At 39.7% G+C, this 17,183-nt stretch overlaps 1 protein-coding gene across 7 annotated transcripts in view; it reads left to right on the top strand.

The window, feature by feature from the left end:
• MEGF10 (multiple EGF like domains 10) overlaps positions 1 to 17,183 on the top strand; it is a 363,967-nt gene that overhangs the window by 292,563 nt on the left and 54,221 nt on the right. For all 7 annotated transcript variants that reach the window (XM_082457836.1, XM_082457834.1, XM_082457835.1 and 4 more), the window contains 2 exons: positions 12,653 to 12,899; positions 14,554 to 14,674. In XM_082457836.1, coding sequence (XP_082313962.1) covers positions 12,653 to 12,899; positions 14,554 to 14,674 — 368 coding nt within the window. The remainder of the gene's footprint in view (positions 1 to 12,652; positions 12,900 to 14,553; positions 14,675 to 17,183) is intronic.

Genomic DNA, 17,183 nt, shown 5'->3' with positions numbered 1-17,183 from the left:
TGTGTTATTTCTTGCATTAAATGATGAAGCAAATGTGATACAATGGTCACAACAGTTAATTCTAGGTTGTGAGAACGTGGGCCTTTGCTATAGTAGTACTTGTCTTCTGGGGTTAAATTTTTTTTTTTATTCAAGAAAACTTAAATTTTTCAGACCATCCTGTTAGCATTGAGGGTTTGGGACCTGATTTTCCTTACTGTTGGGTTTTAAGCAAATCATTTAAGGCTTCCGCCTTTTGGCCTCTCACATCCAGGATGAAGATAATAAGTACTTGCACAGTGGTGGTCCTGAGTACATATCCTTTAGTGCTCACCTCCAGCCCACCTCTTCTGGAAGCCTTCTCCCCTCCCTGCTCTCCTCTGCCCAGAGGCGCAGTGGGTGTAAGTCCTCTGTGTTCGAGCGTCCTGTGCACTGCAAGGCTTAGCACATTCTTTTCTGATAAGTCTCACTGTCGGCCAGTCTCTTCCAGTAGACAAAGAAATCTTAGCTATAGGACAGGTCTTAGGGAGGAGCAATCGTAAGTACTCAACAAACAGAACTTAGTAACCATAGAAGCTGCTTTGTACATTTTTAATGCAAGAATAAATGAGCAAAAGAGCAAAAATATGGCAAGACTTTATAAAGCAAGATATCCCGTAATGGCTCCCAAGGTCGTTGTTATTCTTTTGACTTCAGTGAATAAATGTAATCCCCCCAAATCCCTTACTTAATCCCAGCCTACAATTTATATCCTTGAGATTTCCCTCCACTGTGAATAGAGTCATCAATGCGCTCTCGTTGAGAGACATCAACATTTATGTTTAGAAACATTAAAGAATAAACATTTCACACCCTTTTTTCTGGTTCATAATTTGGGATAAGCATGCACTGATGTTATAAAATGACAGTTCATGCTTCAAAAATTCATTTAATAAACATTTTTTAAAGAAGAAGAATAAAGGTTCTCTCTCAGCCACTGAATAATATTAATATAAACAGCACTGGGTAGTTGTCCATAGTGATTGCTGGCACCCTGTCAGCTCTCCAGCCGGCTTTTTGACATGTGAAGGACATGAGGTTTTAGTGCTTTCAGAGGATCTGGAAAATACATTTTTATTGTTCTTCTTCATGGATGGAGAAGCTTTACAAACTTGTTTTATTTTTAAAGCACTTGATGTTTTGAATGAGGATCTTTTCTTCTACATTAACAAAGGGAATGACACACCATAGCCTTGTTAGCCGGAGGCACAAGGAATGAAATCACAGGGAGATAAAAGACCCTGAGGGAACCAAGGCTTGGGAAGAAAGTGTGTATATTTCAGGAAGAATCATGTTTTTCTATCCTTTGAGACAGCAGAAAATTATTTTGGTCTCTTTTGAAAGCCACGCACTCTGTAGAGATATTTTCTTGAAAGTGACTTATTTGTGCTTTGTCTATATATGAGAATATGAAGGGCTGAATTTTCTTTCCTATTAAATTCTCTCATAATCACAGATTTTCCTACATTTAAAGTCAATGGAGAACAGCACGGTCAAACTCCATGTAAAAATATATTTTTAAGTCCGTATAGCTGACTGATGTAACCTAATAGATGCTTGACATTTAGATGTTAAGGGCACTTACAGTCTTAGTTACTTCAAACAACAACCCTGGTGAGGGTAGTTATGTATTATAAACTGATGTCACTTTCCCTATGATAAACATGAATTCCAAGATTCAACACATTATCCCGTTGTAAATATCTGGTAGAGATGTATCCACAAAGTTCTTGAACCCCATATAGTTCTACAGTTTTACCTCTTCGATCCCAGAGGTGTTAAACCAAGATAAAACAAAAACAAAAAAACGGACTACTCAGTTCATCTAAGGTTTCTTTATACCAAACACAAGCACACAGAATTGGGCCCTTTTGGTTTTCGCTGTAATTCAGAACCAATTGCTTTAAAAAAAGCATCTTATACTTCAAAATGTGTTTCAAGGCTGTTTCTGTGGTCTTGGTGGGTGTAGATAAGCTGGGGAAAAATCAAGTCTCGGAATTGATGCCTTCTAATATGGCAGGATTCTTTAGATTTTATTTATGACCATGTACTACTTTATGCTAAGGGGAGGATTATTAAGAAGTTCACATGTTTGTTTCTAAGTTTCTCCTTTTATATTTCTGGGCTCCATGTATGAGCCTACACCTCTGAACACGTTAATCATCAGCAAGTGAGAAATTTCTAAATCCAGTTTTTAATTAACAATTAAGAATAGGATGTAAATTAACGCTGGTTTTCATCCCAGGCCTGAGCTTTTTCCAATTGGCTTTATAAAAATGGATGAAAAGGGTGATACACCAGGGCTTGTTTTTACTTTATGGAGTTACTGGGCAGTTTGTTTTTGGAATTCACATTGTGAGAACCAAGTTGTCCTTTTTGGCATGAATGATTCATGCAAGACAAACAAATAATGCAAACCACCGACAGGCCTGTTATTCCAGCCTCATATACAGCTGGAGGATGTTTTTCTAGGGGTGGGACGCTCCACTGTGCCAACCACGGAATAAAATTTCTGCTGCTACCAGATCTGTGCTGTGTCACACATAGCAACAAGTACTTTTGATGTAATTCGTACATTTCACCATCCCCATTTTACAAAAAGAAAATTAAGTATAATAAAGGTCAGGGACTTGCTCAAGTTTCCATTCCTATGAAGTTGCAGTGTCCCTGCTAAGGTCCAGGCCTGTCTAATGCTAAGTGATTGTACCCATTTCTTGAGCCAGCTAGTGATTGATGAATTTTGTAACAAGGTGAATTTGATGGTAACCGTCACTTCTTTATCTAAGGGAAAAATGATTTCATCCTTTTTTTTTTTTTTTTTTTTTTCTGCTGAGGGAGTCCTTTGGATGAGACAATGTATTAATGTGCCCTTGTTCTTTCCTCTGGAGTATCTCTCCATTTGGCATTTCTCTGTATCTCTAATTGTTCTCCTTTCTTTTTTCTTGGTCTACACAAAAACAAGAGATTTACTAAACCATCTCTCATTTGTTCAAAGATTTTTCCTAATGCCTTGTTTTTGTCAATACATACATGGCTATGGACATGTTGGAACATTTCTTATCAAACCATTCTGATGAACCCGCTACTAACACTTTGAAGCCTAGGAACTGTCATTTTAGGCAAACAAGTATTACTTCTCAAATATCTATGACACTTTTGTCCCAGAGAGTTCCCCTTTGAAAAGCAGGCAGAAGCCAGTAATGAGCACTGATATCAGATCCGGTAATTGATGAGCATTGCTCGCTTGGGACGGTGCACAGGGTGTGTGGAAGAGTGCAGATATGGAAGCATTGATGGGTTTGGGTTGAACCCTTGCTTTTGCCACCTGAATGCTAAGTGACTGAGCAAATTATCATCTGAGTCCATTTTCCACATGAAATGTTGGCATAATTATACCCATCTCATCGAGTTATTGTGAGGTTAAAATAAGTAGCTGCATAATGCTGACACATGTTCAAAACTCAGTGTATCTTGGAACCTATTCTCTCTCTCCCTGTCCTTTGCATGGAAAACTGGACTGCTTGAAGTGAATTAGGAGAGGAGGATATACCTAGAATTGCGATGATGGTTTTAAGGTTTCTCTGCTTGTCCAAGTTAGTTATCCTGCTTTGCGTGCACAGTCACTTTCATTCACTCACCAAATATATATTGAGAGCCAGCCATGTGCCAGGTACTATGCAGGCCTAGTTTTCAGGTTAGTGTACTCCTTAGCAGGCCATCTAATGGTATCAGTACTGTTTTCACAGTGAGTTCACTGCCCTTTCTGTTTGCATAGAATCATTTTCAACTTATAGAAGCTCTTCAGATTTAACCATCTCCTTAATTTTATTTTCTCTTTGAGAAACGCCCTATGTTCTCACTACTGAGATAATTTCCTATCTTCAGTGCCCCTGAATATTGAGTCACTGGCTGACCACATAGGCTCGCTCAGTGAAAGGTCTTATCATTGGCTGCTCCGCCTTAATGGATCATATTAGATGAAAAACATAATTGTGGGATATTATGTTTAACCAAAATACGTAATTTCACTACTTAAGGAGCAGAATGGACTTGTGAAAAGTGCTTGGACTTTTGTTTGCAGACAACCTTGGGTTTAAGTACTGATACCACAGTCTGGTGTTCTGTTGGACATTTTACCTAGATGTTTTCATCCTAAATATCCTCCATGTGCTGAAGGTGATAATGACACCCACCTTGTCAGTGCTGTGAGGACTGGAGAGAGGTGTGTAAAGCGTGGAGTACAGAACATAGCACAGTACAAATGCTCAGCAGATTGAACTATTTAAAAATGTAACTTTTTGCTTGCTTTTCTCCTCCTGCCAAAAGGATACATTCAATTGCAGAAAATTTAGAAAATCTAGTTAATTTAAATGAATAAAAAAAAAATCACGCACAGTTTTAAGACCCAGAGTTACCCAGTGGTCCCATTGGCCCACAGAGTCTTTCAATATCTGTCTCTCTGTCTGTGTCTTTCTCATTCTCCCTCTTCTCCTCCCTTCCCCACATATTAGGTTCAACCATATACAGTTGCTGATATTAGGCCATTTTTGACCTAAGTTAATGACAATTTCATCTAGTTTATTCTAATCTGTTGCTAAAATTGGATCATGTGCTACATATTTTTAATCTACTTTTTACAGTTACAATATTGTAAACATCTTTCAAGTTCATTAAATATTCTTCTATAATTTCACTTTTAATTGATGCATGGTATTCCGTTGTATGATTATACCAAAATTTTTTTCACCAGTCCTTTATTGCTAGAAAATTAGGTTGTTTCTAATTTTTTTGTTGTTATAAACAGTGCTGGGATAAGCATCCTTAAAGCTTGGGAGGGGGTAGAATATAGTGGTTTAGAATCCAAAGTGAAGACGGGAGGTCTGTTCTTCACCCCTTTTTGCCTGTGTAACTTTAAGCACGTCACCTGGATCTCAGTTTCTTCTTCTATAAAATAGGGGTAACTGTAGTCCCTGCTTCACAGGGACACTGTGGTCATTCATCTATTTCAGGTGCTTAGAACAACATCTGTGGGCACAATGTAAGTATTACTAATTGTCTTTACACGCTTATGTTTGTTTCTTTTGGAAAAATCCCCAAAGAGGAATTTATGAGTAAAGGGCTTTTGATATACTTTCCCAGACTAATCTCTAAACTAGATGTGGTATCTGCTATCCCATAATAGTGCATAAGAATGCTGATTTTCCCAAAAAGGGAGAGATAATCATCCTCACTGTAAGTATCAGTCTCATCATTATTATTACACTACTTCATGACTCAGTTGCACAGTTTTTCACAGCTTAATATCTCTGAATAAGAATGCTTCTCACCATCATTGTCAGCCAGGTGACTGCCAGGACATGATTGTATGAAACCTTCTGTTGATAACTGCTAAGATCTAGAAGGGTGTCCGCGTGTCTTAACACCTATGAAATTCAATTTTATTTGAGAGATATGAGACAAGGCAAACATATATAAAAACTGTGATCTAAGTGCAAAGTGAGTGTCATGGAAAATATATATTGCCTTTTTCAGAGATCATCTCAGATTGGGTTGTAAAATGTACCTGAAGCACAGAGGTTTCCGAGCTGAGCTTGGCAGGCTGGGGAGGACTGATGGAGGGAGAGGACATGTCTAATATCTCTTCTTCTCTGCTTATTTCTATACTTCTTTTTGTTGTGCACATAGCTAAGAAAGATGACAGTGGCCATGATACAATAATGTGGAAGCCCAAGAGGGCATTCATGGATGTTTGTCATGTAAAAGGCTTTTGGCCAGTGCATGTATCATTTTTCTGAATGTAATAACCCTGCAACCTCCCTCTCCTTGCAGTCCCCCTTTTTCCTATGTACAAATCCTCTGCCCTTTACCTAAATATGGCACCTTCTGCCTTTAGGTCTTCGCTTAGACACCATTTTATCAGGGAAGGCTTTCCCGACTCACCAACACTGGTTAAGTGTCATCCCTGTGTTTTCCGTTGTACCCAGTCCGTATCCTTACCTCACTACCTGTCACAGGTTATTCTCTTGCCTAGTAACCTGACACCTTGCCATTAAACTATAAGCTTGTAGAAGCATGAGCTTTATTGTTCTTGTTTGAAGTCAAGGCCTGGTACCATGGCTGGCACAAGGCAGGTACTTAAGAGATATCACTTGAGTGAATTTCAGCCCCCAGCCCCTGAACATAACCTGTGGTTACAGATGTCATTGGAAGTTACAGCCATTAGAGCCCCAGGATGAGTCCATTGTCTTGAGAGGAGCCAGTGCTCTGCTAAGCTGTCCCTAAGAGCTGTAGCATGGCCTGTATACTCCTGACATTACATAGTAGTTTAAAATCCCTTTTATTTCCAACTTATTATGAGAGCTTCTTAGAGCAAGCTGTCTGTGCCGAGACCCTCGTTAAGCTGTCTCCTGAAACATCTGCATGATTCTGGGCACATGGCCTCTGATAGCCCATTTCTAGCTGTTCGCACAATAAGAACTGAAACCAGACGCTGAAAACGAGGCATCACTTCCTTATTAGCATCTGGGTTCTTTTCAATTTAATCTGAAACAAAATTTTGTTCATTTACCTTTTCCTATTAGGGTATTCAAGTTATTTCCATGTTAACTACATTTTTTAAAAAAAATTTATTTTATTGAAGTATAGTTGATTTACAATGTTGTGTTAATTTCTGCTGTACAGCAAAGTGATTCAGTTATACATATTACATTTTTTAAAAAAGTTGTCAGTGGGAGTAATCAACCCAGTCCCTTTTTCTTGAGGAGTAAAATACTTGCCCCTTGAAATTTGAGTGAGGTGTTAACTAAAAGATGTCAGATGATTTGAGTTCAGACTCTCTCCAAACTGTCTTTCTAAATACAGTACTTGAATTCAGGATAATTGGTCAAGCTTGGCACTCAACGTAAGGAACAAATTCTCCCTCTTGTACTAGACAGTCAACATACTCTTGTATTTGTAGTAATCAGGGAAGAAAGCTGGCTTTTGTGCAATAAACTGTGTAACTCACTAGTATACATTTAAAAGTGGATATGTTGAAGCAGTTAAATATGACAAATGAAGAAAGGAAAGGAAGTCACATTGATGGCTACATTCAAGCCAGGCTTCTGTATCTTACTTGTCCTACTTCCTGTCTATTTGTCTGTAGACTTCTGTATGTGGATTTTCTTCCCAGTAGAGTCCATGTTGGTGCTTAGTATTCACATTGTGAGGCCCATGTATCAGTGGCTTTTTAGAGAAATACAACCCCAAGGGGAGAAGCTGTCACTTCAAAGCATGCCACAGTGCTTAGATATAGGCAGGAAATTAACCATGTCGGCACGATAATATTTCTTTAAAAGCCTGAAACCCTTTCTCTAATGCTGATAGTTATCAATGTCTGGTATAAACTTGTTTCTACCATGAGGAGATATCTTAAGGGTTTTTTTTGTTTTTGTTTTTATCTAATCCCAAGAAAATAGAACTGGTCTCTGCGTGACTGCTCTGCTGGGAGAGAAGCTGTTGAATGGGATGTACAAATAAATGGGTTATGAGGGAGAGGAGAGACCAGTTCTGTCCCCTCAATACCTGAATTCTTCCTGCCACTCTCCTCTTCTTGTAAAATATACTCTATAAAACATACGTGCTCCAGCTCACTCTTACCCCAATATCACAGTGAGGGAAAAGAACTCTAAGTCATCATGATGTTTTTTTTAATGCTTTCGACATGATCTTGATGTCCTTATCAAGGTAATTTTATTACCTACAATGTTTTGCTGTGTCAATCAATTAATCCCCCATTATACATAAGGAAAAATGGATCTTTAATTTAGCATTTGAGGCTCCCAAAAGTTGAGAGGGATATGGACATTCTGGAGAGGATTCAGCAAAGAAAATGAGTGAAATTGAATAAACTTTTAAAAATACATAAAAGTATTGAGGTTGTAGTATTTAGTATAGCAAAGAGCAGTGTCAAGGATGTATTCATGTTTAAGGAATAAAATCATTTACAATATAGAGAACAGTGATGTACAGGATTGACTATACTATTAAGAGGAGGGGGGGATCAAGTTATAGGATAATGGGTTTGGCTTACATGGAACGAAGATTTTCCGTACTCTTAGGATTGATGAACCAGGGAACAAGTTACAAAGGACTATGTAATTTACCTTGGGGGACCTTCAAAACAGGACAGATTCTTCTCCAACTGAGACAGCTGAGAGGGCTTAAAGGAACATACCATGTAATTTTTTTTTTAAGAATAAATCTTAGATTGAAAGAATTAAAATTGAAAAAAAAAACCCAACTTTGTCCATATCCATAGGCAATAAAAGAAACTACTCATATGAATAACAATTAGGCTGAAATCTCATCTTGGAACTACCACTTAATATTATTTTGTGAAAGAATATTGTGAGTTCTTCGGTAATTGCTTTCTTTATCTGCTTTAGGTTCGATAATTCTCTTCCACTGCTTTTAATTGTGTGAAAGTATGTTTATTAAAGTACTAATGAGACCGAAGCCATACTGATTAAAAACAGAATTATTCATTTAAACCTTTTGAAATTATGAAATGAAAGGTAGGTTCTAATAATGTAAGATAAATCCTGCATGTCTAATAGTCTATAAGTTGTTTGCTGTGTGCCTAGTTTTGTTTTTTTCAATAGTTTATTTCAGATCTGTTGATGTTACATAATTTTTATGAAATGAAACTTTTTTTTTTATCATAAAAGCAATTTATCCTAAGAGCTGTAGGCAGGGTGCTTCCTCCCTAGTGATTTTTATAGCATCTAATTAATAAATGCACCGCTGCCTAGGCAATGCATATTGAGAGTAGGCTTTGCTTATTGTCACCCTTCATAAATTTTAGAATGTTTGCGATTGAGGTTTTTTTCTTCCCTGCTCTCTTTTTCCTGCTCACTGACTTGAATCATGGCCATCTTCCTTTCCTTTGGAACTGAATTTTAAAATCTGACTTTTAGCCCAGGACCAGATGGCTTCACAGGTGAGTTCTATCAAACATTTAGAGAAGAGCTAACACCTATCCTTCTCAAACTCTTCCAAAATATAGCAGAAGGAGGAACACTCCCAAACTCATTCTACGAGGCCACCATCACCCTGATACCAAAACCAGACAAAGATGTCACAAAGAAAGAAAACTACAGGCCAATATCACTGATGAACATAGATGCAAAAATCCTCAACAAAATACTAGCAAACAGAATCCAACAGCACATTAAAAGGATCATACACCATGATCAAGAGGGGTTTATCCCAGGAATGCAAGGATTCTTCAATATATGCAAGTCAATCAATGTGATACACCATATTAACAAATTGAAGAATAAAAACCATATGGTCATCTCAATATATGCAGAAAAAGCTTTTGACAAAATTCAACACCCATTTATGATAAAAACCCTCCAAAAAGTAGGCATAGAGGGAACTTACCTCAACATAATAAAGGCCATATATGACAAACCCACAGCCAACATTGTTCTCAATGGTGAAAAACTGAAAACATTTCCTCTAAGATCAGGAACAAGACAAGGTTGTCCACTGTCACCGCTATTATTCAACATAGTTTTGGAAGTTTTAGCCACAGCAATCAGAGAAGAAAAAGAAATAAAAGGAATCCAAATCGGAAAAGAAGAAGTAAAGCTATCACTGTTTGCAGATGATATGATACTATATATACAGAATCCTAAAGATGCTACCAGAAAACTACTAGAGCTAATCAATGAACCTGGTAAAGTAGCAGGATACAAAATTAATGCACAGAAATCTCTTGCATTCCTATACACTAATGATGAAAAATCTGAAAGTGAAATTAAGAAAACACTCCCATTTACCATTGCAACAAAAAGAATAAAATACCTAGGAATAAACCTACCTAAGGAGACAAAAGACCTGTATGCAGAAAACTATAAGACACTGATGTAAGAAAATAAAGACGATACAAACAGATGGAGAGATATACTATGTTCTTGGATTGGAAGAATCAACATTGTGAAAATGACTATACTACCCAAAGCAATCTACAAATTCAATGCAATCCCTATCAAACTACCACTGGCATTTTTCCAGAACTAGAACAAAAAATTTCACAATTTGTATGCAAACACAAAAGACCCCAAATAGCCAAAGCAATCTTGAGAAAGAAAAATGGAGCTGGAGGAATCCGGCTCCCTGACTTCAGAGTATACTACAAAGCTACAGTAATCAAAACAGTATGGTACTGGCACAAAAACAGAAATATAGATCAATGGAACAGGATAGAAAGCCCAGAGATAAACAGACGCACCTATGGTCACCTTATTTTTGATAAAGGAGGCAAGAATATACAATGGAGAAAAGACAGCCTCTTCAATAAGTGGTTTTGGGAAAACTGGTCAGCCACATGTAAAAGAATGAAATTAGAACACTCCCTAACACCATACACAAAAATAAACTCAAAATGGGTTAAAGACCTAAATGTAAGGCCAGACATGATAAAACTCTTAGAGGAAAACATAGGCAGAACAGTCTATGACATAAATCACAGCAAGATCCTTTTTGACCCACCTCCTAGAGAAATGGAAATAAAAACAAAAGTAAACAAATGGGACCTAATGAAACTTAAAAGCTTTGCACAGCAAAGGAAACCATAAACAAGACGAAAAGACAACCCTCAGAATGGGAGAAAATATTTGCAAATGAAGCAACTGACAGAGGATTAATCTCCAAAATTTACAAGCAGCTCATGCAGCTCAACATCAAAAAAACAAACAACCCAATCCACAAATGGGCAGAAGGCCTAAATAGACATTTCTCCAAATAAGATGTACAGATTGTCAACAAACACATGAAAGAATGCTCAACATCACTAATCATTAGAGAAGTGCAGATCAAAACTACAATGGGATATCACCCCACACCAGTCAGAATGACCATCATCAAAAAAACCTACAAACATTAAATGCTCGATAGGGTGTGGAGAAAAGGGAACCCTCTTGCACTGTTGGTGGGAATGTAAATTGATACAGCCACTATGGAGAACAGTATGGAAGTTCCTTAAAAAACTAAAAAAAGAACTACCATATGCCCCAGCAATCCCACTACTGGGCATATACCCTGAGAAAACCATGATTCAGAAAGAGTCATGTACCACAATGTTCATTGCAGCTCTATTTACAATAGCCAGGGCATGGAAGCAACCTAAGTGTCCATCGACAGATGGATGGATAAAGAAGATGTGGCACATATATACAATGGAATATTACTCAGCCATAAAAAGAAACAAAATTGAGTTATTTGTAGTGAGGTGGATGGACCTAGAGTCTGTCATACAGAGTGAAGTCAGAAAGAGAAAAACAAATACCGTATGCTAACACATATATATGGAATCTAAAAAAAAAAAAAAAAAAAAGGTTCTGAAGAACCTGGGGCAGGACAGGAATAAAGACACAGACATAGAGAATGGACTTGAGGACACGGGGAGGTGGAAGGGTAAGCTGGAACGAAGTGAGAGCGTGGCATGAACATATATATATTACCAAATGTAAAATAGATAGCTAGTGGGAAGCAGCCGCATAGCACAGGAAGATCTGCTCAGTGTTTTGTGACCACCTAGAGGGGTTCGATAAGGAGGGTGGGAGGGAGGGAGATGCAAGAGGGAGGAGATATGGGGATATATGTATATGCATAGCTGATTCACTTTGTTATAAAGCAGAAACTAACACACCATTGTAAAGCAATTATACTCCAATAAAGATGATAAAAACAAAATATGTCTTTTAAATGCTTTTTTCTGCCTTTGTATTACTTGGTTTCATGTACCTCTTATCTTTTTATTTGCTGTCCATATCAGTTTCAGGTTTGTTGTATTTTAAAGTCAGTGACTTTAAACATTTAGTCAATTTTTTTCCTACCTTTTCTGGTTACCTCCCAATCACATGTATTTTGATTGATTACTTTGAAAGCACAGCAGCAGTTTCCTTTTCGAGAGCTCGGCGCGTACCTGTAGCAAGGCCAGCCCACTCCTCAGTGGACTGCCTGTGGGTTGCCTCTTTGTCCCTCTCATCATTGCCTGAGGCGAGGCCCCCTCACTGATCCCCTGAGTACTATGCTTCTGCCCCCAACTCCCGCCTCTCCTTGTCAGCTCCTTCTTGCCCTCCTCATGCTGTAGCCAGCCGATCTTACTAGAAGGCAAATCTCCACTGTCCCTCAGTGCTTAAAATCCTTTACTACCAATCCCTTGTCCACCAGATGCAATCCAAACTTCTTGGTGTGCATAAAAACCCCTGCATAAGCTGACCATTCCCACCTGCCTAGCCAGCCTCCTCTCTCCCTACAACTGCTCACACCCACCCCTAGCCAATGACTCCGGCTGCATCAAACGCAACATTCCAGGTGCAGGGAACAGGCTGAGCACAGGCATGGAGTTGAACAGTATAGCAATGCTTTAGCAACGGAGTGATAGGAAGTGGTCCACTGCGGAGCACCAGTACAATATTGCCATGGATGTGTGCCCGAGCCCTGCTGCTTGGTTGAGCAATGGTGATGAAGGGATCATCAAGCCACTGTCTCTCCAAAGGGAGAGGAAAGCTGCTTCTAAAGAGCTTGCCATTACCCACACCTGTACTCTGATGCCCTCCACTGTTTCTTTCCCCAACCTCAGCCTGCGACGGTGATCACTGGGGGCCTCACTGCAGCAGCCGGTGCCAGTGCAAAAACGGGGCTCTGTGCAACCCCATCACGGGGGCTTGCCACTGCGCTGCGGGCTTCCGGGGCTGGCGCTGCGAGGAGCGCTGTGAGCAGGGCACGTATGGTAACGACTGTCACCAGAGATGCCAGTGCCAGAACGGGGCTACCTGCGATCACGTGACGGGGGAGTGCCGCTGCCCACCCGGCTACACTGGAGCCTTGTAAGTGACTTGCTGCTGAGCAGCATAGCAGAGCCCACCCACCCTCTCTGTTCATGCTCCTGGTATATTCCTGCGCTTCTGTTTCTATTGCTGCCTGAAGAGTTACTGAGGGAATAGGACCCCAGGCCCAGATGTGGAGATGAGCAGTGATGGCCACTAGGTGCTCCTGCTGTTTGCTGTAGAGCATCAGAGCCCAGCCAGAGCCTCAGAGCCAGCTTCCATGCCTTCTTTTGGCAGAGCAGAGGTGGAGAGGGCCAGGATGCTGTGCTGAATGGCAATATTTGGTGTTGTTGGGGCAGGTTTGGGTTCCGCTTTGATACTCCCTCAATTGCATTCATTTTACACTGCCGGCTGTTAATGGTCCACGTTGTTCTGCTCTGTTAATTAGCTGGATAAAGCTGGGTGGGTTCAGTGCCTTAGAGAAGAAGGAAGGCGAAAGACATCAGAAATAGTCCATGATGAAAGGTTAGCTGGGTTATTTAATGCCCATAGATATGTACGTTGCTTTGTGAATATGAAAGTACATATATCACATCTGTGCAGGATATGTGCACACAGATAGTTTAATTCTTTCTGGAGAACACTAAAGCAGTTACTTAATCTCTACTACTTTATTTTGTGGGAAGGGCATTCTTCGGTTTGCTTGTATTAGCAAACAGACTAAGAGGCAGAATTTGCCAAAAAAAAAGTAGGAGATAAAAAAATTTTCTTCCCTTAATGAGAAAATTACACTTGTAAGTCACAGAACTAGAACTTGAAAAAAATGTGGCTGACTAGGTAAATACTTCCTGCTGACAGTGTTAGGGCTATACAAGTAGAGCTAAGGAAAAAATTGCATTAGCCAAGAAAGCCCTGATTTTCAGAAGAATGGATGATCATCTCAGACTATTTAATTGTTAATATTGCTTTTATGGGTTTTTATCAAGGCCACAGTTGAATAGGGCTTTGGGAAACTTGCAGCAATTTTACAGGAGAGTAAAAAAGACAATTAAAGGCTTAGGGAAGAAGGTGTATTCATACAATATGGGGTGGGGGCTTGTCATTCTGAAGAAGAGAACGCTGAAAATTGATTATGAAGATTTTGTACACTAATGGGGTGATGTGTAGACGTTTCAGTCTCCTTTGAGGTTAGAACAAACACACCAAATAGACTTCCAGTGTAACCCATGAGCTTTATAAAAGTTACATGGAAAGTTCCTGTCACCAGGGAGCGTGTGGCCCACAAGAGTCATCCTTGGTGCTCTCTGATAGGACAGATTCTCTTCAAATTGAAATGGTTTCATTAGAAAATATCCCAAAACATGGGAGTTCCTTGGTGGTCCAGTGGTTAGGACTCCGTGCTCTTACTGCCGAGGGCCTGTGTTCAACCCCTGGTCAGGGAACTAAGATCCCACAAGCCTAGCATCGTTCCCCACCCCCCCAATCAAAAAAGCTAATCACTCAGAAGATATCCCCAAACAAAGGGAAGGGCTAGGTGACCCCTCAAAGACCCTTCCAGCCAATATGATTGATGCCCTTGATGTTAATGAAACGAACAGTACTGGACAGAGAAACCTGGTCTATTTTAGGGCCGTGGGTGCTGCTGTGTCTGTGAACCTAAGGGTTGTGTGGTTGGGTAAATCATGGTGTCCTTTGTCACATGTTAATCCCTCAGCTGTGAGGATCTTTGTCCCCCTGGCAAGCACGGGCCACAGTGTGAGCAGAGATGCCCCTGCCAAAATGGAGGTGTATGTCATCACGTCACTGGAGAATGCTCGTGTCCTTCTGGCTGGCTGGTAAGCTCACTTCCACCCTCCCAAAGCACCCTGTTCCAGGATACTCAAGTGAAAACGCATGTGGAGGACTTTGGTACAAAAGAAAGTTACATTGATGGTTAAAGATTCCAAAATTGGAAATACCTGACCATTTCAAAGCTGAAATTTTTCAGTCCAGAGAAGGCAGAAGGTGATTAAATCCTGAACTTGAAGTGTACTAAGGGTCCTCATGGAAAAGATAGTAGGCCATCTGTCCTGCATTTCCCCTCAGGATATAAAAAGGGAATATCTTGCCTTACACATGACAGCAAGAGCTGTCAAACCCTGCAAATATTTAAATAAGCATTTTCATAATTATGCTCTATGGATCATTAATATTCTTTGGGAACATTATTCTCAACAGGTTAAGTGTTATGTGAAAAAGTTATTCGGTCTTATGAATCTGGAGACACATTGAGGAAAGCCAAGTTTTCCAAGTATTGCAGAACTTCTCAGAGGTTTTAGTATGATACTTTAAGAGGAAGCTATATCTCACCACACTTCCCAAACTTTGACTGTGATACTCTGTCTTTTTTTTTTTTATAATTAATTTATTTTTATTATTTATTTATTTATTTATTCTTTTTGGCTGCGTTGGGTCTTTGTTGCTGTGTGAGGGCTTTCGCTAGTTGCGGTGAGTGGGGGCTACTCTTCGTTGTGGTGCGTGGGCTTCTCATTACTCTTTATGTAGTGTCTCACAGGCTTAATGTTATGTGGAATAAAAAATGTCAAAGCTGGTTTACTAAGTAGATTACTCTGAAATCAGGAAATAACATTGGTTCGTATTTCTCTGAGTTGGTTTGTGTGTAAGTCTGCTTGAAGGCAGAAGAGTGAATGACCAATGTCTATTTCCTTCGTTAACATACAGAAAATAAAAGAACAATTTACTGGATGATTACCTTCCATCTCCATGAACTGTAGTGAAGCTGTTCTTGCAGGGGTTCAAGTGACTTAATTGCCAAATCCAGTAACAACTCCTCTCTTCTCATTCCGCTTCACTTCTTTTGACTCTGTTGCTCATCCACCTCCCTTTCCTAATCTCTTTTCCCTCCACTTCTTTGATAATCCTTTGTCCTACCTCTCTTACTAAAAATCTCTTTTCCTAATTCCCCTTCTTTTACATACTGCTTTCTTACAGTATTTCCTTGGTTCCAGTCTTATCTTTCTCTTTTGCCACTATAAATCTTTTCTGGAAAACTCATTAGGATCCATGGCTTTAACAATCATCTGCTGATTTTCCCAAACCTTGACTTTCCCTCACTTGACCACAGATGTGTATTTGATGTGTCTGCCTTAGGAGCCAGACATGGGATGGGACTGGTTTGGGATTGCCCTTGTTGTAGGCATGGAGCAAAGGAGACCTAGAGTCCACTTCCTGGTGAGAATCACAGGAAGTAAGGTTGAGTTCAAGATGTTAAGACCACTGGGACAAGTGGAAAAGAGATATGAGAACCAAGGCGAGAGCTGGAAATGGTAAGTGGTCAAGACAAGGAAGCAGAGCATGGGGAAACTCTATGAAGCAATGGAGTCAGTGCAAGAGGGCCTTTTATTGATGCCTCATGGTGAGGTGAACAGGGGAGCTATTGAAGGACTACTGAGCTGGAAGCAGGCCCATCAAAATCAGTGTTCATAGAACCAAATTTGTTGTACCCCTAATCCTTTGTTGTACCGCAATTCCTTTTTTACCTTTTTCATCCTCATTAAGACCAACACTTCTTTTTTAGTTGCCCAAGGTAGAAATGCTGAATTATCTTTGACTCCTTCTCTTCTTTTATTTCTTATATTCAACGTTTTGCCAACACTTGTCGTTGCTTGGTCCTTGGCAAGGGATGGATTTTGCTGGGATAGCAGAGTGTCCAGGGAGCTCTGTGTTCTTTGGATGAGGAGCTATAGGCATGTTACTCCTAGGAATTTTGTGTAGACATTGTCTGTAGAGTTGCCTCATCTTGAGATTGAAGCTTTGTTCTTCTTCTGGGTCGGTGTGGTCATGATGTGGGATAGTGGTAACCACAAGCTTGGACCGTGAGTCCCAGTAGGTGGGCAGATGGCCCTCTCCATCAGCCCAGTGGAGCCTCCCCAATACTCTGGGGCCCCTACCTTGATAGATGTTTCTTACTGAATGTTTCAGGTCATTTTTTTATGTGCATAGCTGAGCTTCCAACTTACACTTCTCTTTACAACATTTTCTTTGTGCAATCATCCTAGGTACTTTTCATGATGAATATATATTCCTATCACACATACACATGTATGTATTTCAACTAATAGGAATAATGTGAGCAAATAGCTTTAAGTAGGACATTAATCCTTATTTATAAACAATATTTCAACAGCATCTCTGAAGCTTATGTGGGACCATTACAAAATGTGAGTAGTTAGTCCCTGAGAGAGTGAGAATTTTCACCAGAACCCCTGCTTATCATGGATTAACCCTTGGCGTGTTATTCCTTTAGTCATGTTAATATGTTGTGCTAGAATGGAGGGGTCAGAG

Source organism: Balaenoptera physalus, assembly GCF_965194825.1.
Source record: "Balaenoptera physalus genome assembly, chromosome: 3".
NCBI classification, from domain to species: Eukaryota; Metazoa; Chordata; class Mammalia; order Artiodactyla; family Balaenopteridae; genus Balaenoptera; species Balaenoptera physalus.
Note: the sequence above shows the minus strand (reverse complement) of the source record. Positions and strands in the feature narration are given on the sequence as shown.